The sequence below is a fragment of the Podarcis vaucheri genome, assembly GCF_965113315.1.
Source record: "Podarcis vaucheri genome assembly, chromosome: 16".
NCBI classification, from domain to species: domain Eukaryota; kingdom Metazoa; phylum Chordata; class Lepidosauria; order Squamata; family Lacertidae; genus Podarcis; species Podarcis vaucheri.
In genome coordinates this window covers 13,168,297-13,193,429 of record NC_138754.1, presented here as the reverse complement: position 1 = coordinate 13,193,429, position 25,133 = coordinate 13,168,297, and the positions used below count along the sequence as shown (strand labels likewise).

At 51.0% G+C, this 25,133-nt stretch overlaps 2 protein-coding genes across 21 annotated transcripts in view; one reads left to right on the top strand and one right to left on the bottom strand.

The window, feature by feature from the left end:
* The window catches only part of MARK2 (microtubule affinity regulating kinase 2), a 112,895-nt gene extending 105,310 nt beyond the window's left edge, over positions 1-7,585 (top strand). For 4 of the 10 annotated variants that reach the window (XM_082202716.1, XM_082202723.1, XM_082202719.1 and 1 more), the window contains 3 exons: positions 1,643-1,669; positions 4,785-4,829; positions 5,141-7,585. In XM_082202716.1, coding sequence (XP_082058842.1) covers positions 1,643-1,669; positions 4,785-4,829; positions 5,141-5,498 — 430 coding nt within the window. In that variant the 3' untranslated portion in view covers positions 5,499-7,585. The remainder of the gene's footprint in view (positions 1-1,642; positions 1,670-4,784; positions 4,830-5,140) is intronic. The other 6 variants (XM_082202720.1, XM_082202724.1, XM_082202721.1 and 3 more) reach the window with 3 other exon arrangements.
* Positions 7,586-8,423: 838 nt separating this feature from the next.
* RCOR2 (REST corepressor 2) overlaps positions 8,424-25,133 on the bottom strand; it is a 28,229-nt gene continuing 11,519 nt past the window's right edge. For 2 of the 11 annotated variants that reach the window (XM_082202757.1, XM_082202754.1), the window contains exons 4-14: positions 17,610-17,706; positions 15,604-15,660; positions 14,770-14,850; positions 13,775-13,827; positions 12,982-13,143; positions 12,174-12,298; positions 11,397-11,466; positions 10,621-10,836; positions 10,352-10,429; positions 10,170-10,227; positions 8,424-9,862 (exon numbers count right to left, since the gene is read on the bottom strand). In XM_082202757.1, the coding sequence (XP_082058883.1) occupies positions 9,192-9,862; positions 10,170-10,227; positions 10,352-10,429; positions 10,621-10,836; positions 11,397-11,466; positions 12,174-12,298; positions 12,982-13,143; positions 13,775-13,827; positions 14,770-14,850; positions 15,604-15,660; positions 17,610-17,706 (1,668 nt within the window). In that variant the 3' untranslated portion in view covers positions 8,424-9,191. Of the gene's footprint in view, positions 9,863-10,169; positions 10,228-10,351; positions 10,430-10,620; positions 10,837-11,396; positions 11,467-12,173; positions 12,299-12,981; positions 13,144-13,774; positions 13,828-14,769; positions 14,851-15,603; positions 15,661-17,609; positions 17,707-18,291; positions 23,606-25,133 lie in introns of those variants that run through there. The other 9 variants (XM_082202758.1, XM_082202760.1, XM_082202761.1 and 6 more) reach the window with 9 other exon arrangements.

Sequence of the window (25,133 nt, the reverse complement as noted above, 5' to 3'; positions counted from 1 at the left end):
CCAGGGATGCTTGGGGAGAACCATGGCTCATTTAGGCAGTGTCTGCATTGCATGCAGAAGGTTTCAGGCTTGATCCCCAGTTTCCGGTAGGTCTGGGAGTTGTCCCCTGTTGGAAACCCTAAGAGCCACTTCCGGCCAGCAGAGACAAGGTTTGGGGGAGCCTTTGACCTTTCTGGTGTTGCTGAACTTCAGCTCCCATCGTCCTTTGCTCATTAGCCATTCTTCTCGGGGCTGCTGGGAGTTGTAGTTCAGCAACATCGGGGGGGGGGAAAGGCTCCTCACACCTGTTGTAGGTGATACAGTGCTAGGTGGATCAATAGCCTGACTTGCTCCATGGCAACTTCCTGTGCTTCCCTGAGGTGTTAAGACCAATCAGGAGGCGCCACATTGGAGAGAGGCATTCTGGGAATGGAGATCAGAAGAGCGGGCTGAGGGTCACCTTTCTCCTGGCAACTGCAGAGCTCAAGGCCATGGAGGAACCACCTTGCGCTCTCCCCAAGAGCATGCGCATGCTGCCTTATGCGCTCCTCCCCGGGAATTCCCATTTCTGCTTGCAGCTCAGAAAAGGAGACCAGCAGAGTCTCAGCTGAGCCGCAGAGCAAGCCAGGCCTGCCTCCCACACCCTCCAATGGCACCCTGCTTCTGCTTCTGTTGTGGTTCCTGCAGTGACCTGGGGTGCTGTGAAGGCCGCAAAGCTGAGGGTGGGTGGGAGCCGCCTCGCCTGCAGCCCTGCCATCCCAGGGGTGGGGGGTGGACAAGGATTTAGCAGAGCAGCCCAGATGGTGAGGGTGGCAAGTAAGCTCATTTCCAGGGTTCCCCGATGCTGCTCCATCCCCTTCCAAGCGACAGGATGGAGGAGATGACTTCTGGACCCTGTCAGTACCAGCTGCCTTCTCTGGTGAGGATCCAGCCAGGAAGGTCTTGCAGCTGGGGTCTGCTCGAACCCGTCCCTCAAGGCAGCTTTTTTGTGGTGTGTGTATATGTGTGTGTGAATATGTCTCAAAATGGCTTCTCTCTTTCCCGTACAGCCCTGAGAGGGGATGGGCTGTGAGATGGGGCACAGTTTCCTGGCAAAGCCTTTTGTCTCAATTGGGGGGAGGGGGTGTTTTATGGTGCATGACGGGGGAGCCATTCTGTACAGCCCAGCGCCTCCTGCCCCCAACCCCTTTCCCTCTTTGCTTTAAGTGTTTAACCTGCCCCTCCACCGCACCCCCGGCTTCTGTTCCCAGCTTTGTGGGAAGAATTAGGCTGTGGCAGGACTGGGGACGAGGGGGGCAGCCAAGTGCCTCTGGGGTCCTGGCCTCCCTCCCTCCCCCTCTGCAAGGTTCCAGCACGAATGGGAGGGGGGCAGTGGGAGCCCCAGCTCAGCCCTCCTCCCTCCAGCCTGTCTCTGTCTGAAGCAAAGGAGGCTCTTCAGATTCCCAAGTTTGCAGGGAGGAGGGAGCTAAGGTCGAGGAGGGTGGTGAGGCGGCGGGGTTGTGGGGGCCTTGCTGTGACACCCACCGTCAATTACTATTTTAGGGAGGGAGGTTGGGGCGCCCCGGCCTGCTCCCGCGCGGCTGGCACTCCTGTCACTCGGTCATTTGCGCACTCGCTCACCCACCCACCCACCGTTTCCCCTCCTTTTTTTTTTTCCTTTTAGAAATCTGTCTTTCAGGTTTGCCAGAAGGTAGGCGTTCATCACTCTGGTTTTGTTCTGTCCTCCTCCTCCTGTGCAGTACTAACCTCCTCCCTGCCGGCTTCTTCCTCTCCTCTCCTCTCCCCGCCCCCCCCTTCTGTGCCTTCTGGCTGCTAATGGTGTCTGTGTGTGCGTGTGTGTCTGTGCGTGTGTGCACAGAGCATGCTTAAAGGGACAGCGGGGGGGGGGCTTGTTAACTCCCTGCCTCTGGGATGTGGGGTAGAGAAAGACCCCCATTGGCTCTGGCCTGCCTCTCAGCCGCCTGCAAATGAGCTGGCCTGGGACTCGGTGGGGAGGAGGGTGGGCAGGGGAAGCCGCAGAGGTTGCTTGCTCACCCGGTGCTGGGCCTCCTCCTCCTCCTCCACTTGGGCATGCTGTCTCTTTAAAGGTGCCTGCCATCTTCCTTGGTCCCCCAGGCTGGGCCTCTGATCTTTAACCAAAACCCTTCTCTCCCCCCCCCCCATTGCCATTCTCTTTCACACACGCCCACCCCCCCCAACCCAACTAATCCCCTTTCTCCCTGCATGGTGGTGGTTAGGAGGCGCTGGGCTGTCGCTGTGCCTCTACTGCTTGCAACTGCCTTGAGGGTTCAGGGCAGACATGTGGGGAGACGGTTGCCTCGGAATCTGCATGGCCCCAAAGAGCAGATATTATTATCCTGTGGCAGGTTTTGAGCACAATCTGGAAGATACTAGCAGTCGGTGTGTTGGGGGTTGGTTTCCTTTCTCTCTCTCTCTCTCTCCCCCCCCCCCCCGGTTATAGTAGGTAGCCTTTTTATCTTGTTCTTTTTTAGAAAGGGGGAGGTTGCTAGTCCTCATGGGAACAAATCTGCAGAAAGTGTCAGCAGGCTCCACTTTAAAAGACTGTGGGTTTTTGCTTGTTTCTTTGGACATCCCAGGGCTCAGGGCAGGATGTGAATCCTACATACCTTTTTGGTTCTGGAGTGTTCCAAAAACCCTGGCCTTCCTCATTCAGTCTACTTCACCTTTTTTATTGTTTCAAGTTATGCTGAACATCTAACAGATTTCTCTCTTTGTGGGGTCAGGAAGGAACGTTTTCTCCTGGGTAAAATTGACTAAAAGTGGGGGTTGGGGGGGGCTTTCTCCCCCTCTACTCATGAACAGCAAGTACTTTAAAACCTTAGCATTGTGGAGCTACTTGCCATAAGATGGATGACCAGGGATGGGGAGGAGAACAGAGGGGTTGAGCAGAGGGTTGTGCTAGAAATGACCTCCTCCCAGCTCTCTGATCCCGTGGACCATAAGAGGCAGCTGCAGCTGCTGTATTACCGGCTTGTGGGGGTGTGTGTGAAGGTTTCTCCATTGTTTGATTCCCCCCATCCTCCGCCCCTACCCCACCTCCTGCCTGGTGATGGTGGATGAGCAGAGAAGGAAGCACACTGGTGATCAGGAAGCAAGTTGCTTGCTTGCCCCCTCCCTCATCTGAGCTGGCATGAGGGAGCTCCATTGGCTGTTGCAAGTCACATGGCTTAGTGATGGATGGATGTGGCTGGAATATTTAAGGATAGCAAGGAGTGGGGGGCCTGTGGCACTCCAGGTGTTAATAGCTGCTTGCTCCCGCCTTCCCCAGCCAGCATGGCCAGTGGTCAGGCGTGGAGGGACTTGTAGTAGTCCCACAAAATCTGAAAGGCCAAATATTATACACACACTGCCCCTGGTGTATATGGCTCTTTATCCCCCAGAAAGGGGTACCCAGAATGGCAAGCAGTAAATATCAGCAATACCCAAAAACAAAACAAAGAAAGAGACACAGCTTAAAATGTCTGCTTAAACAAAAAATCTGGGCAGTTTAAAAGGCCAGCATCACTTGGCCTCAACGCCAGGAAGAGCTTTGAGGAGTTGCTTTAAAAAATAAATCCAGAAGCGGTGCTTTGTATAACCAAAACCAAATTAAAAGGGTGCATGCTACTAAACGTTCGGAGCCTGAATCCAGTGAATTGGCTCTCAATGTCACAAAACCGTTCTCCCAGGACAGCCCATTGGGCTGCTTAAAAACCTGATGGAAACCAAAGTGTTTTTAGTTTGTCATCTCTTGAGACTCGTATGTGGATTCCGCAAACTGTGAAGCCACCGTGGCAAGGGTTGTGCTCTTCCTTTTCTCTTGCATGGTGGTGCCATCAGCACGCTCTCCTCCTTTACTGGTCTCAGTGGGCAGGTGGGTTATGATGCAAGTTTCTGTGAAGCGGGTGCAGAGTTGGGCACAGTGTATTTTTAGGCTTGGGGAGTGGTGCTCAGATGAGAGGGAAAGCACCTCCCAAGTCATTTACTTTATATTGCAATAATGTCTAGAATTCCTAGAGCATGATTTAATACTATTTAGCATTGAGGGCCACCAGGGAAGGACAGTAGTTCCATAGTAGAGCATCTGCCTTGCATGCAGAAAGTCCCAGGTTCAATCCCTAGCAGCATCTCCAGGTAGGGCCGGGAGAGACTCCCTGCCTGAAACTCTGAAGAGCTGCTGCCAGTCAGTGTAGACTCTACTGGGCTAGATGGACCAGTGGTATGGCTCCGTATAAGGCAGCTTCCTATATACTGATTTTCGAGCGTTAATGTGTGCATTCTCTTCGTGGTCCTTGCAGCGACCCTGCAATGTAGGCTAGTGGTGGTATTGCAGGTGGAGGCCAAGAGAGATCATGGCTCATTTTGCAAGTTTGTGGCAGAGGTATGCTTTGAGCTGGTGATCACAGGGCAGCCTCTTCCCCCGCCACTCCAGCTCCTCTCCTCTTCTCTTCCCTTGCCTGGCTGTGGCTTCTGCTTGTGCCGAGGGACCAGGGAGAGAGGTGCCGCTGCGCATCACACACCTGCAACCAGCCAGCCCAGATGCCCTCCTCCTCACCACCATGTTGGCAAAACGCACTTCCCAGCATGCCGCGCAGCGTCTTGCATGCCGGGGGGCCTGTGGGCTTGGCATCAGCCCTCATGACGCCCTCCCCAGCCCCTTCCGTGTCTTGAGTTGCCCCCCGCCCTGCCCCACCTGCCAGAGATGCACACTCGTCCCCCTGCCCCCTGGGAGAAAAGGAGAGCAGGTCTAGAAGCTGCTGACTGGAGGGTGCCTGATACCTTGTTCTCCTGCTCTGTTTTTTGAGGAACCTGCATGAGCCCGAAAGCAAAGACCGTGTGGAGACGCTCAGGTGAGATGCAGCCAGTGTCACGGGGCCTCCTCCAGCCTTTGGGGGAAGCCTTTGCTCCACTCTGTCTGTTTCTCCAGCAGGGCCAGGCTGCTCCCTGGCACCTCCTCTCCGTCTCCTCCGTGTGCCTGTCTCTCTCTTCTGTTGCTCCCAAACTACTACTTAGCGTCTCTGTGTGTGTGTGTGTGCGTGTGTGTCTCTCTCTCCCCTCTCCAGCTCTCGGTTGCCGACCAGGCTTGGCTTCTGGGGGCAGCCGAAGGGGCCGAGTGGGGAGGGCGCCCTTCTCCGCTCACTGTCTCGCTCTCCCCTCTCAGGCCTCACATGGTGGGCAGCAGCGGCGACAAGGAGCGGGACGAGAACCGGGAGGCCAAGCCGCGCTCGCTGCGCTTCACCTGGAGCATGAAGACGACGAGCTCCATGGAGCCCAACGAGATGATGAAGGAGATCCGGAAAGTGCTGGACGCTAACAACTGCCAGTGCGAGCTGCAGGAGAAGTACATGCTTCTGTGCATGCACGGAGCGCCGGGCCACGAGGCCTTTGTCCAGTGGGAGATGGAGGTGTGCAAACTCCCCCGCCTCTCCCTCAACGGTGTCCGCTTCAAGCGGATATCGGGCACCTCCATGGCCTTCAAGAACATTGCCTCAAAAATCGCCAACGAACTGAAGCTTTAACAGGCCCCCCGGGGGGGCCCAGCCTGCACGCGCATGGGGTGGGGTTAGGAGTAAAAAGCTGCAATTTTAACTCTGGAAGGGTTTATTTTTCGATACCCTGGTGCAGGACAGAGATTGGGGGGGCAGGGAAAGGGGGCGGCAGCTGGATGTTTGGGGACATCCCCCCTCTCCATCACTCCCCCCCCCCGCTGCTGGATCGCCATGGAGACAGAGTACGTGGGGTAGTGGCTGGCAGCCACCCAGCCCGTCTCCGTGGCAACAGTAGTGGGAGCGTACCAAGGGCTGTTGGTCTCTATAGTGACTGTGTTGGGGGGCATCCCTTTTGGTCTCCGTGGCGACCATGGTACTTTTCTTTTATTTCTTTTTTTTGTTGTTGCACATGAGACAGGGTTTTAAATTTTTACCAAACACAGCAAAAAGCAAAGATGGGGAGATAAGTGGACACCCCGCCCCTCAACTGCCAGAGCTCGCCCTCCCCCACAATGCCTTTTACCTCCCACAATGCCTTTCACTCGCACCCTCCTCTCCCGCTCCTTGTGTTGGTGGTGGGCTTTCAGCTGCTGGGCGGGCGTGTGCTCGCTCATGCCCTGGGAGAGTTGGGCTTTCCTAAGGGCATAATGGTGCCAGTGGTTCTCCCTCTGGGTTTCCCCCGTCAGGCCAGTGATGGACGGTGGTGGGTTCGGACGGTTCTGCGGTTGCCCTCTCCTCACCTTCCTACTCTCGGCCAGTTCTGCTCCCAGAGATCACGGCCTGTTTTTGGCAAGGTTGTTGGAAGCACTGCCCTCCAATTTGCTCTTCTTCTGACAGGGGTCCTGAGACCCCCTATAAAAAGAGTGGGGTGGAGATTCTAGCCATGCATATGGTTGCCTCCCACCTTGGAAGAGCAAAGGATGGGGAGTGTCCCAAGCCACAGCAGTCCGTTTCTTCACCTCTGACCACCCCCCTCCCCAGCAATTCTCTTCCCTGCAAGCTCCAGGGGCAACAGCATAAAGCTAGCAAGGGCTTCTGGGAGCAGAGCATTCCTTTGTTCAGCCTGAGCCAGTTTCTTTTATGGGCTTTGACAGCTTGCACAGCATCATGGTTAGAATTGCTGCCCCATCAGTCTTGCTGGTGCCTTGCTTGTTGGTTCTGATCCCAAGCCTCCACCCCCACCCCACCCCCCACCCCCCCGTCTCCAGCACTTCCAGGCTAAGATAACTTTCAGCATGTTTCTTCCTGACCCAGGATGCTCTGGAACACACCAGATCTTGGCCACCAACTTTGCACACGTGTTCATACTTGGCTTCTTTTCCTCTGTGCCCGAGAGTGGCTTTGGCTGTTATTAAAGCAAGTGGCACCACCTGCCTGTGGGGAGAGTTGCCTGAAGCGTCATTAGCTGGGGGAACAGCTATTTTTGCCCCAGTGTTTCCATTACGGAAGACGACATACACAGGTCATGCTGATGTTTCGGGGCAAGAGGAAGAGCTTTGTGGTGGGGTATGTAGGGGGGGGCTCTGTTAACACTCTCCCTGCACAGGTAATGGTTGCAGCAGCGGTCACCAGTATCTTACCAGTATGGTGGAAGATAAGGGGAGCTCCCCCTTCCATTTACTTCCTTCCCTGCATCTACAAAAGCAGGATAGCACAGCCTGCCCTTCCTTCCCATTTGACAAGCCGGCTTTTCCCCTCCTCTTTCCAAAGCACAAGAGAAAAATGGGACCCTGGCTGCAATTACCTCTCTTGTTCCTCCCTCCCCTTTACCCCACCACCCCTCAAGCTGGGTTTCTTCCATTGTCATATCACCACTTGAGAATGTATTTTCAATCCTCTTTGGGGTGGTTGGGCTCCCCACCCTGGCAGTCTGTACTGAGCTCCTTCAACCCCACCACTGTCACACACACACACACAAGAATCTGGTTTGTATATAACTGTACTGATACCTCGGTTTTGTGAGTGGTTACTTTTTTTTTTAATTCTGATCACAAAATGCCTTTTTTTAAAAAAAGAAAAATCATTTCCCTTTTTTGTTCATCCCCCTCCCCCCCCTCTAGGGACGCTGCCGTTTGATGTAGTTTTACAGGTTCTAGATTAAAACTTTCCAGAAAGTACCTGCCTGGCCTTGGCTTCCTCTGTTCCACCTCCCTCCCCAAGCACTTTGCCTGGAGATTTGCTTCCACTCCCTGGGAGGCTACAAGCCTTGGTACCGTCCTGTCAAGAGTGGGTGGGGGTGGCTCCATGGGGTTGTGATGATGGGAAGCAAGGCCTAGGTGCAGCTGTTCCAAGTGCCCAGTGGTTCCCCTTGAACGTGGAATGCTAATTCTGTGCCCCCTTTGCGTGATTTCTTTTTGCTCTGTGCCCTGACCAGGCAACAGTTGGTGAAGGAACTGATTAAGAGGGGCAGTGTGGCCTGCTGTGATACCCTGAACTGTTTTTGTATTCTGAGGAGATGCAGTGTTCCACAAGAGGCTCCCTCTGTCCCTGTTACAGCAGGGCGAATTGCTAAAGGCTCTGGGAGTGGCAATTTTGATGTCACCGCATATGCAATTCCCTCTGGCCTTTGCTGTGTTCATCTTGCTGAGACTGGCAGGACTCATCCTGGGCAAAGCTGTCTCTGTGACAGGATCAGAGCACCTTTTGGAAGACCATGCCTGGGAGGAGGCTGACGGGGCAAAGACCTCCTTCCTCTTGCTTGTGACCAAGTAGCTTGCCTGATTCTCCCCTTTCCATTCTTATTAAAAGCCAAAGAAGAAAAATTATAAGCTCCAGACCTGTTTTTCAGAAGGGGAGGGGGAAGCCTTATCTCCGACATGCATCTTGAGACATGACAGCCCTTTGCTAGAGCACAGAATTTATCTTCTGCCTTGATTTGGGCAATTGTGAATGCCACACACTTTCCCCATGCTCCATTGCCTCCAGAGCTAGACACAGGGTGGAAAGACCAGCCAGTTGTAACAAAATACCTTTATTGAAAATGCTCCATGGACGACAACAACAACAAAAGACTCCCAGCAATGGGTGGGGCCTTGGAGGGGAATCGTACACAGAAGACTGCCCAATCCTACTCTTTAGGGAGTCGTTACATCTTTGCTGCCAGGGACTCCTGCCTGGCAAGGTGGACAGGCAAGTACAGAGCAAAGCAAGCTGCCACTCATTCCCTCCCCCCCTTCCAAATCTCCATGTAGAAACTGGAGAGGAAGGGAAATTGCTGCTACAGAAAGAGGGGCATCTTTACTTGGGAGCACTCTTGCCTCTGCATCCAGTCTGATCAGGTGTAAATCTCCCCTCCTTCCTCCCCCTCCCCCCAAGCTTCCACCTGTGTCAACTCTGACATACCTCCCCTTGCCCTCCCCCCAATCCCCGATTCACACAGGCACTGACGCAACTGATCCTGCAAAAGTGTAAACATAATCCAAACCCACCCCAAGTTACTAGTCCTATCACTTCCTTTCTCTTCCCTCCCCTCCCAAGAAAAAAAATGCCCCACCCCCACCCCAATGTACATGGGGATTGGGATTCCTTGCCAGCTTTCTGGATGCTACCTGAACTGGGTCAGATGACACTTGGGACCCCAAAGCCCCTCCTTCCGCTGTTACCTTTTCATGACCACCACAGCCGACGCACACCTTGTGGGGGGAGAGGACTGTACCAATCACAGCTGTGACTGTTGTAGAGCCAGGCTCACAGATGTCAAAGGAAGCACTCTGAAACCCCTCCTCAGAGGGAGCTGGAGGAGGGGGGAGGGGGCTCTCCTATCCCACCAAGGAGTGATGGGGGGTGCTGGCCACTGCGGGGCGCTTGTCGCGAGGTGGCTGGCCGAATGAGCGGGGGTGGCGGCTGGTTGAGTGACAGTCTGGGCTGCAGGAAGCGGCCTTGCTGCAGTGGTGGGGGTTGGCGGTGCAGCGTGGGTGCTGTTGGAAGTGTGGGCCTCAGCAAAGGGGGTGGTTGTGAGAGGGCAGCAGGTGGTGGCCGGGGAGACGCTGGGAGTGGCGGCGGAGGGGGCAGTGGTGGCGGTTGCTGCTGCTGCTGCAGGGAACGGGACACCGCAGTGATCTGTACCTGCAAAAGGGCAGAAGGAGAGCTTTCAGTGCTGGAGAAGCTCAAGAGGTCTGTGCGGTGTTGGTACTTGGGGGCAGCCCCTCTCCTCACCTCATCTTCTTCCTCACTGCTTGCTAACGAAGCGCTAGAGCTCTTTTGGTCCTGAGAAGGGGAGCTACCTTGGGGGGCAGCCGGCCCCACACCCTCCTGCTCAGCCTCCCATTCCTGCAGCACCTCTTCCAAGTTGAACCGGCGCCGGTAGCTGACAAAGAAAGTCTTCACCTGGGCTACTGTCTTGTTGCCAATCACCTCTGCGATGGCCTGGAAATCTTTGCCGTATTTTCGGATGGCTGAGCAGGAAAAGAGAGGTGATTTTTGCACCGTCCCGCCACATAACCAAATGCCACCATTTGGCAAGCCAGCTACCTACTGTTGTGTCTCCAGGCCCCCAATCCATGGTGGAGAAATTTGGTGCCACTTTAGGGTGATCATAACCTGCACTCTGGCCCTCAAATCCCAAAGACCAATATCCTCCTCTGATACAACGGAGGGGAATAACCCATCCATCCTCCTAGTTCAGCCCTGCATTGCTAAGAGGAGGCAGCCTGTCGCCTCTTTGCTACATGGGCTCCCACCTGCTGGACCTTGAAGGCTCACCCTGTACAGCCAGCAGCTGTTCATCTGTTGTCCAGCGTGAATTGAACTTGATGTTCGTCTGCAAGGGAGAAAAGGAGCGTGTCTGAGCTTTGCCTCCCTCCCTCTTATGCCTCCCCCGAACAGAGAAATCTGGAAACTACCACTACAGAAAAAGGGCAGTTTGCCTGCGCATGCACACTCACCTCCGGTGGCCGTAGTTTGTCTATTCCACCTTCTAGCACCTGCTTCATACTGCTATTGATCTGCTTGATGCTCTGTACCTAGTATGGACAGAGACTGGAAGGTCAGGAGGCAACAGCTCCCTTGCCCACCCCCATAGTCTGAAGAGCCCAAATTCTTTGGAAGATGAAAAGGAGAACAGGTTTTCCGTAAGGGGCGGTGCATGCTCATTGGGAGGGAGGCAGGCAGGCAGCAAGTTGTGACCACGTGTACACACTTAGAATTTTGCTACCTGGCGCTTGAGGGAAACCAGCTGGGAGTCCAGGTGGCGCAGGGTGAGAACAGCCATGTCTGGGCTGGCAGACAGGCCTGTAATGTCCTCCTGGCTCAGGTACATGCCCTTGGGAGGACGCCGGCGAGTGCGTAGTGGGTGGTGCCGATACTGTGACAGTTGTACCTCCTTCTTCACAGGCCCTGGCTTGCTGTTCAGGGGCTTCTGGTAACCAGGCTGGAGAGGAGAGAATGAGAGTGAGAGAAACTGAACAGGACCTCCCTTCAAATTTACCATGGTTTTTACTGCTCCACTGCAGCTCTTCCTCCCATGCCCTTTAATGCTGCTTCCTTGAGGAGCTGGATTGTAATCTGTCTTGGCAGGGGTAACTCCTTGGGTTGTATCCAGTGCTAGTTGTACTCAGTACAGATCCACTGAAGTTAATAGACATGGCTAACTTAGGTTCCTTACTTTCAGTGGGTCGACCCCCCAAGTAGAACTTCACTGGTTACAACCCCATCTTCCTTAGGTTAATGTATCAGCCAGTCCTCTACCACCCAGTTCCTTTTGTCATTCAGTTATAGCTCTTCTAAGCGGTTTAATGTTCCTTGGCACATGATATCTCCATCCTGATAAATTCAGGACTTTGTGTGCCCTGTAATTAAAAAAAAACACACCAAAAAACATTTTCATGACAAAGTGCCTGTTTTCTTGCCGCTGAAGGTACTGGAACCATGTTGACCCTTGTTTATCTTAGCTACCCTTAGTTTAGACCTGTTAGTGGCCATTCCCCTTACCTCCTTCTTGGGATCCATGGCATCAAATTCACCCTCACTAGCCTGCCGTCCTTCCTCCAGTTCATCATTACTGTAAGGGAAATGCAGCAGACATTAGAAGTTATTCTGCTTGCTCCAGAATATGACTTGCCTCTCCTGCAGTCTTTTTCTGGTTTCTCCAAATAGGTCTCTTCCCCCTACTGGGCTATTGCCATCCTTGCTTTGAGCTCTTCTGGGAGGTAGTAATTACTGCTGTTCATTGCATCCTGGCTCGGCTTCACTGGAGAAAACGAACTTCTGGCCATCTCTGCTTGTGCCCCCACTTTTTCCCATGCAGTGGGAGAGACTTAAATTGCAGGAGAAAAGTTTGGAATTCTGTCACGTACTTTGTTTTTTAAAAAAACAAGTTTACAGTGATGCAGCGGTTAGCACAAGCAGGGGTCTTGGAGTTTTAGAAGTCCAGGCTGTGTCCACCCAATAATTGCGTACAAGGTAGTCACTTCCAAGCCATCAATATTTTGCCTGGTTCTGTCCTTGCTAGATTGCAATTGGTTTTATGGGCAAATCTTGACATTATATTCAGCTTAACTGAGTTTGGGCAGGCTCCCTGCCTCAGAAACTGATTTGTAGTGTTTCATTAATTGGTGGGGTCCCACTAATGAAACTGCTTTGGGGTTGAAGGCAAAGTTATTGGCTCTGTGACAGGCCCAGCCACCCAGCTACCTCTGCTATAAACCCTTTCCTTCACGAGCCTGCTAAGCCCATCCACCCCATGTACATGCACTCTTGGTCTCTGACCTGTCATCCTTTTCCTTCTTGCTGAGCAGCTTGCGGGCCTGCCGATCCATCACGCTAGTCCTGCTCCGGGTTTTCTTCCAGGAGTAGTAATACTTCACCAGGCTGGGAATCATCTTATCAGGAAGCTAAGCAAGGAGTCGCAGGAGGAACGGTGAGTAGGAGAGGGCAGCCAAAACCTGAATTACTGTGTGGCACAAGGTAATTCTAATAGGCATGTAATTAGGCCATGGAGTGATGCTCAAATACAGAGTTAATGAGTAGAGCTGTGGCACTGGGTCATTCGTATATTGTGTGTGTGAGACAGAAGGTGCCAGAATGGGACTAGTGAAATGGGGAATCTGGTCCAGAAACAACCATCAGCCCATATAATTGCACAAGCTGGCTCCCCATACAGAGTAAAAAGGGGATACAGAACAGGAAAATCATGGTGCAGCCAGCCCAGGATTCCAAAGAGCAGGCCTTAAAACAGTTTTGTAAATTGTCAATATAGGCACATATCTGGTTGCAAGTTTTGGAGGGGGACTTATGCAAGATACCCTCAGCCTTACCTCCACCTTACTGCTGTCCCTATTTCCCATTCCTTGCCCTCTTCTTCTTGGCCAACTGAACCAGGGCCAAGAGGGTGAGGAAAGGCTGCTCCCCTCCTTCACTTGCATCACTGCTCACCCAGAGAACAGCCAGGAGGTGGCAGTGGGGCTGCGGAAGGGGCCTGACGAGGCCAACCTGGCACTGGACACTCGTGAGAAGATGATTGTTCTTTGGACCCCAGCCACCCTGCCACTTACACCAGCAAGAGGGGAACGCATACCATCTGCTGGATTCGAGCAAAACTCTTGCCATGGAAGCTGAAGGCTTGCTCAAACAGGACTTTGTCCTCCACCGTCCACTCATCAGGGAATGGTGTGAAATTGGCCAAGTCAGCCAGGGACTTCTCCACATCGTGTTTGTGCCACAGCAGCATCCCCAGAGCCTGTTGGGGGAAAGAAGGCAATGGGTAAGAGAGGGGAGTGACCCAGCAATGGAATGTCACTCCTGAAAATGTGGCTCCTGAAAGTCTGGCGATACCTAAGTTTCTGGCAATTCTGAAGATAACCTTACAAGGTTAAGATAGTGATGGCAAGCAGATCAGTGAAAGAGAGATGGGCTAGGAAGGGTTACATTTGGCCATGGAATGGCATGTTTGTCAGCTCTTGGGGGAGGGATACCTCTTAAATGTATCTCTCAACCTCTCACCTGGTCCTGTGGTATCACATTTTTGCTATGAGAAAATGCCTATCTTAAGACTGGGTAGCATTGTTTCCAATAAGCTTTTACTGGCTTACAAGTTGATGCTAAATGGAATGAAGTGTCCAATAAATCTAATTTGCTTAACCCGATCAAACAATGTCTAATTTTGTGTAATTTTCTCTGCTCTTATAGAATTTGTAGGATTTCAGAAATGTTGAGTTAGGGTCAAGAAACAAGGGGTTGTATTCAACTTAAGATTTACACTGAAATTAATGACCACCACTAAGTTAGGTCCAGTAATTTTAATGAGTCTACTCCAAGTAAAACTTGTTGAAGCACCACCCAGGGAATCCAGTTTGTTCTGGTTTTCCTACCTGCTCTATGTTGTATCCGTGCTTCTCCTTGGCCATGGCAATATATTTGTCCACTAGAGGGAGAAAGAGGCAACCGTCAGTGCTGGGGGAGGGAAACAGAGAAGATGTAGATGCTTCGTCCTCTGACATCTCTTTCCCTCGGTGGTTGACTAGCCTGCCTGCCTGCCCGGTGGGGATGGCAGTGATCATCTCCTCTTCCATGACATCCACAACCACTTTTGGGGCTTCCGGTGAGGAGCCCCTCCTGCTAGCAAAGAGGGGAGAAAATTGAAGTGCTATGTTGTGGTGTGCCCTCTAGAGGAACATAAAAGCAGGCATGTGGCCAGAGGGTCCAGCACACACTAGATCTGTGTTACAAGAGCACTGCCCAAGAGATGTGCCTGCCAGTCCCATGTGAATTCATGTTTGGGAAGGAGGGGAGAAGCATCCCCCATAGAAGTGGAAAGTGTGGCTGTAAAATATATTATGTACATGTGATATATTCTCACACAAACCCTTAATGACAAAGCCATTGGGGTGACAATTGGCCATGCATCAATCTTTTGCTGCCCTCTTCAAAAGCGACAGCACTACCTGGGCAAGCGGAACCCCAACTTTGGGCCTCTCTGCTTCAGCATAGGCAATGACACCATTTCTCTCCCCCCCCCCCAGCTGCCTGCACCAGCCAGATTAATAACCCAGGAGCCGGAGGCAGCGCACCAGCCGCTCGGTAATTGCTTCTAGGAGTCCCGGGAGGGGGGGAAGGGGGAGCTGTCAATCAGAGGCTCTGTTACCAGCTGAAGATGGAATGCATTTCCCCACCCCCACCCCTACTTTAGTTCTTGGTTGATTCTGGAGCTGGTTCAGAATCCAGGCCAGGGAGCAAAGGCTGTTGGAACATCCAACATGGCCTGAAGGGAGGAGAGCTCCACAGGAGTGCGCAGGGCCCAGCCCCAGCCATTGATCTGACCTGGCCTTTCCACTTTTTACACACTAAAGAGGGAGGAGCAACTCACATTTGGCATCAGAAACGCAATGATTTGGAGACCAAACGAGCATCCCTTTCAACTCCTTGTTGCTGTAGCGAGCTGGGCTCTCTGAATTACAAAGACAGAGGGAAGAGAAAGCTTTAAGCACTCTGGACAGGATCTCCTGATAGGTTCATCTGCTGCTGCTGCTGCTGAAAATCAAGGTGGTGAGAGAGGAATGCTGTTGTGCTGAAGCAAGCAGTGGATGGCTTGGTGTCCACACAAACACAACCTCTCTCTGGTATCCTAGCCAGCAGTGCGAGCTACCCCAGCTCAGTCAGCTTTCACTGTGTTTTCCTGGTAGGTGACCGCCCCCCATGTCTTCATGTCCCCACCTGTATTACACATTATCCAACACTTTGGTGGACCCCTCCCTTCACTCTTGGACAGCGTGTGGGGAGGAGGTACATATAATTTCACCCCACTCACCCCGGAACCAAGAGCAAAGACAGGTGGAGCCTCCAGGTCCAGAAACTAGCAGCTACGCGTTGCCAGGGTGGTTGTAAGCAGGAGGCGCCAAAGATTTGGCACTGGAAGAGAGTGTGACTGCATTAGAGCTTCGGGCTGCTGCCAGGTGCAGGAGGGGGATGGTCAGAGAGAAGCCATCTGGTGCAGCAGGGTGGGGGTGGGACCCGTCGCCCTTGTTCACCTTAGGGGGAAATGCTCAGGTTCCACTTAGGAAGGAGGAGGACTCAGAATGCAATGATCCACCAGGACTGTTAAGCCAGAGCCTTTATTTGAAGGAGCCAGGAACATGACTGCCTTCTTGCTTAACCCTCTCCTGTAATCTGTAATGCTTATATGTGCCCCCCCTCTCTTTACCTGGTTTGCACTCTGGAATCACTGCTTGATAATCTGCTCCCACACGGATCATGCTGTCTGTAAGGGAACAAGAAAGACAAGCTTGAAGGACCTGCTGCTGCAAGGGAGAGAGGGCAAAGGCTGGCTCAGACAGCGATACAAGCCCTCAAGAGAGGAGTCGGATCATCCCTTCACTTTTGGCTGGTGCTTCCTGCCTGAATAGCCTCAAATGCCCAGAGACATTCCCAAGGGATGTGGAGACTGCAGGAAGCAGAATGAGACGCTCTACTGCTTTTAAGTTCAGTGGTCCAGCATAGTATTTGGGGGAGACTTCTACTGTATATGAAGGGGCAATTGCATGTTTTGGTTGGGAGGAGTCCTGGTTCTACTTGAGATATTGCAGTGGAGAGTTTGTGTGTTCCTTCTATCACTGCCTTTCTCCATCCTCAAAGGTGGTGGCGGTGTGGCCAAGGGGGCAACAGTATAAATGGCTGAGCAAGCCATAGCAGCCTTCCAAATGAATAAGGAGGATCTTGGTACAAACACTCAGTGCACATATCCTCCACCACCCGAAGCACTTTGGCACTTGAGAAGCAAGGACCCTTGGGAGCCCTCCAGGGAAACATCAAGAGAAAGGCTACTGCTGAGAAACCTTCCCAGGCAGCAAATGCACCATTTTCACTATAACTTTGGATAGCCTAGTATTTTCTCCACCACACTCTGCTAACTCCTGTTCCTTAAAAAAAAACAAAAAACCCAAGCAGCTGCTGAACGGCAGGCAAGATCTGGAAACATTTAGCCAACGTCATGCCAAGGAGCTCCTGAGCTTTCACTTTCTGGCAGAGGGGCCAAGAAACACATGCTGGGCTGGGGGCCGAGTGTCTGCTGAAAGGGCTCCATATCCATTCTGAGAAACACCCACACTGTGCCCTACAGAGCAGTTTCTGGGATGGCAGTGATGGGATCCTCATGTGGCCATGTGCAGGAAGGGGCATGGTTCTCCTGATATATCTTGGGGGGCACCATCTGCATCTCCCCCAAGAGTGCATCTGGCAGCTCTAGGGTGGTGTTGGGCAGGGTGGGGTGAGGGGTGGATGTCAGTTGGCAAAGACAAATGACACCACCTTAGGGTCATGCACCATCACCACCCGGCTCACTAGAGCATGATCCAATATTCAAGGTGGAGAGAGAGAACTGGAGAAGGCAGCAGTCCTATCCAACAGTTCAAGAGAGCTAAAGCAAAACCTGCTGGTGGATGGATGGTCATGGTTATACTATCAGGGCTATACTATCCTGTACACCTTGAAATGCAGGTGACACACTGAGGTAGCTTCTGTCCAAAATGTGTTTTGAGAATGAAATCTGACTAGGGTGATTTTACTTGTGTTGTGTATCTATAGCCTGTGGCAGATAGACAAAAGTCTCTCCCCATCCAGCCCTATCAACAGCACTGTATATCTCCTAGAGCAGATGTTCAGCTGCAGGTGCACCAGTGGACATGTGGAGTACTGGGCGGGGGGTTGTCCCTCCACCACCACATCCCACAGAGAATGGAGGGAGGTGGAAGAGGAAGAGGAAGCCTAACAAAGCCAGAGGTGTACAGGAAATCATAACAGAGTTCGGGTGGGAGGGTGGGGAGAGAGATGACGGGAGGGCTCTGGGGACAATAAAGCTATGAGCTCAAACCCAAACCAACTTTCTAATTCTAGCCCCTAGCTGGCTCCTTTGTTAACCTGGCCAATGGGTGAAGGTGGAAAAAAGGAAAGGGGCAGTTGCAGAGGATCCCCACCCTCATCCTGCTTCTGGGTCTGACCACACAGGCAAAAAAGGATCAAATGTCAGAGGTAAGATAGGTGGGTGATCACTAAAGTGTGAAGCAACTGGAAAGGATTAAGGGAAAGAAGTGTCTCTTCCAACCACAGTGACCTGGCAACTATCACACTGTTTTATTCAAGGATCCCAAGCAGCAGCATAACACATGCTTGGGCTGACATTTGGGAAGATGCACTTCATTAACAGCACCTCACCTTTTGGAACACCTTGAGCCAGACAAACACCTGTGCGCCCCCCTTTCTTCTTTTGAAGCCTCATGTCACAACACTGAAGGAGCTCATCATCTGCTTCCTGCAATCAGGATAAGTCTCTCTTTTGCACACTCCTAGCCCTCTCCCTGCACCATCTCTGTTGCTTTACAAACTACAGTTTTCCAAGTTACATGTTTCTCACATGCTGTCATATGCACCCCAAAACAAACATTTTCTTAGATATATTATCCATCAGCTGTGCCCCCACAACCTCACCCCACAGCCCTCATGGAGCCAGATTTCTCTCTGGACACCCCCCCCCCTACATTTGTGTTACCAGCTCTCCCACGCCCACTCTCACTCTGTGGCCAGTAGAGGGCAAGGTGAGCCTAATAAAGGCCTTTCCCCTCTATTGGAAAGAGCCAAACTAAAGCCATTGGTGTCATGAGCTCAGTGGCCTGAAGTCCAGCTCCAAAAGGGTCCCCGATACCAAACTCTTTGTTCCACCGCAGCACAGCACAGTGGATTCTCTCAGCCCTCTTTTTAACTGGGGCATCTCAGACCTTCAACCCACGCATTCATTGGTTCAAATCCTCCCACCCCCTTGAGTACAATGAAGTCTTGAGAAACAGCCACTTTTAATAACTCCTCGTGTGAGCATAGCATGTAGCTCAGCTTCGCTTACCGTGGGAGTGTTCCTCTTCACTGCTGTCATCTTCTGAGTTCTGGTGGTTGCCGTTGGTGGCTGACTTGGACCGGCTTCTGGACAGAATCCCTGATTTTTCCATTACGGAAGGCATCTTCCAATTCCCAGCAGACCACCAGGCTGGGAAAGGATATATTTTCCCCTTCCAGTCTTCGTACCTCTTTCAGGAAACTGAAATACTTGTGTGTTATTTAAATTTTAAAAAATTGAAGTTCCGCCGTCTCTTCTCTCCCTTTGCCGCAACTTCCAACTTTAAAACATTAAGAGGAGGAAATTAATGCCCCTTGTAAAAATCCATTGCAGTGAAGGTAGGAGTTAAACGTAAATTCAGTGCAAAGGGAGGAAAGATCAGAGTTCAGGTTTTCCTTTCCCACTCTGAAATTTTGTCTCTCATTCCAAAGTTACTGTAAACTTCCTTGTAATGGGTATGAACCATGAGGGGAAACTCGGTACTGCTGAAGTTATGTAGGAGATGCTCTGAGAAAGTGGGGAGCTTAACACCTGGAATAGGATGTGTGTTTGGGGGAGCAGCAACCTAAAAAAGATAACTTCTAAAATAAGCTGCTTCTCCAGCTAAGATCCTCCAATCTGCAAAAAGAAGAAGGGGGAGGGAGGAAATATCACCTTAAAAATCCTAGGGAAACGTAAAAGGGGGAGAAGTCCTTTGGTCCCTAAAAGTCTACCTAAGCCCCCCCCTCAAAAAAAGATCAGTCCTTTTCTTTTCTTCTTCAGAGCTGCAGTAACTTGTACAAAAAGGGAATATCCTCTCCAGAGTCCCAGTTTTTATCACCAGGAAAGAGAAGAAGGATCAGGAGGAAAGCCTCCCGCGTGCGTGTGAGGCACTTAAAGGAAAAGTTGCATGAGGAGGATTATTTGCAGGCGCTGCCGTCTCCTACTGCTGCCGCCACCATCTCTTTTTCCCTCCCTCTCACACAATGAGTCTGTGGCTGCTTTGCTCTTGCTCTTGCTCCTGCTGCTGCTGCTGCTCCTGCTGCTGCTGTGAGAAAGTAGTTCCAGTTCTCTGCCTTAGCACCTCCCCTCAGACTCTTCCGCCTGCCTGCACATCTGGCCAGAGGAGGCACGCAGGGGCAAGAGGCACGCAGAAAGGGGAGGGTGGAGGCCAGATGTGCAGAATGGGGAGGAAAAGGTCAGGAGCGGGGAGGGAGCACATCAGTCCTCTGAAAGCACAAGCTACTCTGTCTTAAAAAAGAGAGAAAAGAAAAGAATTCCCATTTCTTCAAAGGGGTGAAGGATGGAGGAAGTCTGTTCCCCTTGTAGCGAATGAGGAGAAGGTGCCGTTAGATGCTGATATTCAATTCCCAGCAGGAGACACGTGGGAAAGTCTCTCTTCCCCCTCCATTGCTTCTGCTCTAATCTGGCTTCTCTCACTTTCTCCTTATCCAGGAGAAAGGCACTGTTTGGTAGCAGCAGAACAGTAGCATCTTTATAAGACACATAACTGTGAAGTCATCTAACACTCTCAAAATTTCACTTAGCTGTCATTTTATCCTCACTATATAGAGCATTGGCTGCTGTGTATGGGAGAGTTCCAAAGTGAGAGAAAACAAGTCCACACCCCTATATCAGATTGACCTATTCCCTTGGCATCACTATCTCCACCACACGGCTTTTTAGAAGACCGCTTCAATCTGGATAGCTCTGCAATTCTGCAGAACAGAACTAGGAAAACCCAAATGAACCCACTCAACCCACCCTCTACACAGAGGGGCACAATTAGTTGAGAAGGAAGTTGCCCTTTACTAGGCTCATTGAAATGAACACGAGCGACACACTATGATGTTCTTGCGCAGTTCGCATTCATTTCAGGGGAGCCTATGTAAGAGAATTACCAATGGTTGTGAGTCCTATTCATCAGATCAGACCCTTTTCTCCTCTGCCACACCACAATCAGCTGCCTAAGGCAGCCAATTAACCTTTCCTCCTGGTTGGGCTGCTTCTGTCTAAATTCTCTTCGGTGGTCTTACTCATGGATAAGGATAAAATGGTAGCCCTTACAACAAGGTTTACTGCACACAGGAGCAGCCCATGCACAAAGCGAGGTGAAGCAATTTGCTTCAGGTAGCGGATCCAACCCTCCCCTCCCCCATTGTTGTGTGCCTGCTAGCCCCACCAGGGCTTCTTGCACCACCATCACAGCACCATTGCCCTTGCAGCTGCACCCTTGCCACTGTGTCATGGTGGCAGCATGGGCACAGCCACAGGTGAGGGTACAGTTGCAGTGCTAGACTGCAGGGACTGGGTGAGCGCAGGGACCTGGATCTGCTGGGGGGGGGGGCAGCAGGGCATTTTGCCTGAAGTGACAAAATGTCTTGGGCCAGCCCTGCACACCTGTGTCTATGAATATATACCATAGTGAAGAAACAAAAAGCAAATGTTCTTAAAAACCCCATTACACGCAAGTTAAAAATATTATTCTAGTCCTTTTCTCTTATAAGATGGATAATAATAAACTGATTTACAAGGAAAATACAACATATCAGGTAGCCACTTGGATTCAAACCAATCCTGTGGGATGTCTTGCAGAAGTGACACTGCAAATGTCAGTGTTGGGGGTGGGGGATTTAAGCCACTTCCTGGCTACATTCAAGATTAAACTGAATGGTGGTTGTGCATTTAACATTGCGTGGAGACACTCAGATCCATGGGACTCTCCTCAGGCCACACCCCTTGCTAGTCCTGTGTCCATGTTCCCAATCAAAGACAATCTTTTCCCTACCTCCTCTCCCATCCCCCACTTGAAGCAAACTGATTTAAGTATTTGGCAATGTGTATCTAGGAGAGAGGAGGTCTATTTAATTGTTTCTAGCAATAGGCACTCAGTGTGAGTTGGCCAGAGTGAGTAAGAGTTCCTGAGGAAGAATTGCATAAGGTATGAAAAGGGTCCTTAAAGGGAGCCACAGATTTAGGCTCTTTACACACCAAGCACTTAAGCACTCCCGACTCATAGTGCTGGGAACTTTAATTTACACCTCACAGAGCTACAATTCCCAGCACCCTTCTCATGAGTTTGGGGGGAGGGGTGTGTTTTTAATGTGTGGGGTGTACACTGCCTAACTTTTAAGACCTGGGTTTACCTAACTCTACCCCTCCTTCGCATGGTGATCCAGGACTCCAGGTAAATTGTCCATCCAATTACCAGCTGCTAACCCAAAAAACTCTACCATGCTTTCCTCTATTCATCCTTTCTCTGTCTACCCCAGCCTGCTTAACATTAGGTCCTTTCCCCACATTTCCCATCAGCCTGCTAGAACCTTCGGTGATTTCTACAAAAATTCACGTGGTGATGCCCCCCTGCTTTCCCTTTTTGGTTGTTTCAGGCATTCTCTCTTTTTCCATTTCATAAATATCAGCCTCTCTTATTTCCTGTCATTTTACTCGCAATAGGATTCACTGTGGGAATAGACTACCAGCCTCCAAGGCAGCCAGACTAATGATTCAGGAGGGCTAAAAAATATTGTGGAGATCTGAAAGAGCATGGCTAAACAGGGCCATAAAATAATGGCTGGTTGAGGAGGGCTGTGGTGGGTGGCGGAGAGAAGCAAGGTGACAAAACTGCGCCTGGGTGCAAAGAGGCATGGCACTGTCAACATGACAGAGAAATTCCCTGCTGGAAGGAGAGAGCAGAGGAGGAACAATAGCTTCTTCCCCAACCCTGCTGCTTGGAAGCGGGAGGAAGCAAAGGGGAGAATTTTAGTAGGGAATTCTGTTTGTTCACAGACTCTTTGTAGGAGCTCTTTGATGTGTCAAAGGAGCTCAGGTCCTAGGCTGCCTTCCAGCCCTGTACGGTGGAGGTGGTGAGGAGCGCAGTGGGGGGAGAGGGGATTGAGCTGGCAGGAAGGGAGGGAGGACTCTGGGAGCTGAGGCCATCCACCCTGTCTCTGGAGTCTTGTTTGTTTCCTGGTCAATTAGCTGGAATGGAATGCAGGGGTCAGGGTTTTCTATCTTGGCTGCTTCTGCAAAGGAGAGCAGTTACTCTGGTTTTGTGTCCTGAGATGGGCTATCATCCCATCTTTAGCTCAATTGTGGAACCTGGTTTTAATTTGTATTTTATAGAATCCATGAGAGGACAGAATAAGAGGGGACAGTCGTGTATAGAAGGGGGGGGGACACAGTTTGTGCCTGATTGATTATGGTGTATGGAGCTGTAGTCCATCATCCAGGAAGCATTACAGGCTTCTCTCTTCCCTACACAAAGGAGGGGGATTTGTGGCATTGGAGAGCTGTAGTGAAGAGGATGTAGAAGCACACAACTTCTGCTTTCTACAGCAACAAAATCTCAAAGCTCGTTGAGGCACATTGTTGTTATTCCTAGCTGGAGATTAGAGACCGAGAAACAGATTTTCCTAAGTGTACCTTGTGAATCTAGATGGCTCCTGGACTGTAAGCAGATGTGTCTCCTTTTTCAGTGTGTGTGTGTGTGTGTGTGTGTGTGTGTGTGTGTGTTTACAATATATGTGGCTGGGCTAGAATTTGAACCCAAGTGGCTAACAATGAGAATAAGGGACATGGAAGCATGTAAAACTGTAGAGCATATGCACACATTTGTACACACACCTAGGCCAGTGTAATACACACATGATGAAACTGATACCTCTTGCAGCACGGCAAACCTAACACCACAAGCCCCTTCAGCCTCTGTGGCAGTTTAGATCTGCTGGCATGAGCAGCTGCATAACAGAGGAAAAACCATTTTATTTAGGCCTTAACCACGCTAGGAGGACACAGTGTTTTAGTCAGACAAGGGCTAAATCCATTCAGTACAGGCAGCTATGGAAGGGAGTTTGCTTCCTGCAGCAAGGACCGGACACACAGTCCTCTAACGGCATGACATGCTGTCACAAAAGGCATGAAAAACAGAGCAGGCCTGGGTAAGGTAAATGGATCAAGGGAGAAACTGAAATGGAAAAACAAACATTCCCAGTGGTCACTAACCAAACCATTTCCCCCCTCAACCCCAAACACCACACCAAATCCAGCATTCTATTCTCTCACTCTGCCTTCATCCCAAAATTTCAAGAGCTATGAGCTACACCCTTAGCACAATGCATAACAAAGACAGCAGAAAGTTCACTACCTCTACTCTCACTCCACATGTAAGTGATGTCTCTTAAATCACATCCTCTTGTCAGTCAGTCATTCAAATATCTATTCACACATGCACACTAATCCCCTCCGCAAAAAACTATAGCAGCCTATACACATGCACACAGACCCGTCTACCACAGTCACAATCACAGTCACACAGGGGAAATCCTGCTCTTACATTTATTCTTCCCCATTCCCTTTCCCTTCTTCACCCCACCCCCATCCTGCCCTCCCACTGGAGCACGACAAAGCAACTGCATTGTCTAAACAGACACCTGCTCCTTTGCTCGCTCGCTCACTCTATGTGTGTGTGTGTGTGTGTGTACCATGCATATGCACGCGCACACACACACACACGCACACACACACAGCAACAGCCCTATAAAAATGGCTGCATGAGGGAGACTGTTGGGGAATAAGAAGGAGTTATAAGTTATAGAGGAGCTTTTTCCTTCTGACTACTGCTCATTTCTCTTTGCAGAGGGAGTGGTGCAAGGAAGACCAGAATGTGAATGCCAGGCTGGGTGGCAATAGCAGCAGCTGCAAACACAAAAGCAAAGGGCCAGTCTGCCCACTTCCCACACAACACAGATTTGCTGACTCCCTGCTGGACTTCTGCCTCTCCCACCCCCTTTGCTTTATTTGAGTGACATGCTGGGGGTGGGGTTGAGAGCAGGAGCCCAGGCTACTGTCCCAGGAAGGAGACAGTTGCCAAGCTGCGGAGAGAACCAGGCAAGAAGTGCTTTATTTTTTACCACCACCCCTTTATTGCTCGTATCATACAACCAGGGTAAATTGAGTGGGTCAGGACAAGGCCCCAAAATGGTTGAATTGCTGGAGATGACTATCTGTGTGTATTAAGAGGTTTGCTATGATTATGTGCCATGGTTATGATTAGACAATGGATAAAGCTAATGCGAGCCCCTGTGCTTTTGAACAGCAGAAAGATACAGCTATAGCTCACTGTTCCTGCCACCCACTCTGTTTGCAGTGGGGTCAGGAGGACACAGGATTTGGAGGGAAAGCCAACAAGGCTAAGACAAGAGGACCACAATCTTTGCTTATGGGAGCAGTGGGGTGGCTTGTATCTCTCTGCAGCAGCACAGCCCTGCTGGCTCAATGCCCCGCTTGGGGTTTAGCTTCCATATTGGCTCAAAAATAAGAGACACCAACTCCCCTCTCAGGGTAGCACTGTTGGTAGGGTTCTGAGATCTGGCAACTTCCACCATTATCACAATCTGGCCACTGTTTTTCTCCCAGCCAGGAAGATGCTGCCCCTGCCACAATGCACCCATAAGAACTGGACTGACATGAAGGGAAAGTGGGATACTGTCCTGCTACTGCAACAGTCAGAAAAGCAAATACTCAAGTGTCTAACTCTTGATTTCAAGTGGGATGAATTACCACACAATCAATGGAAAATTGCTCCTACGGGAAAAGCAAAACTGTGTGTTTCTGTTCCAACAGTTAATCCAGCACGGCTGCCTTGTTTGACTGAGGGCAGAGACTTCAAGTGAGAAGGAGAGACACTCTGTGTGTGTTCATGCATGTGTGCACATAGACACATAGAATATACATGCAGGATTAGAAAGATTGCTTCAGTGGCTTTGGAATTACAGGGAAACATTTTACTCTGGCCCCCATTAATTCTGCTTTGATAGAAGAGCTCTGTGCAGCTCAAAAGCTTGCATGCTCCAGCTTGACACCAGTAAACG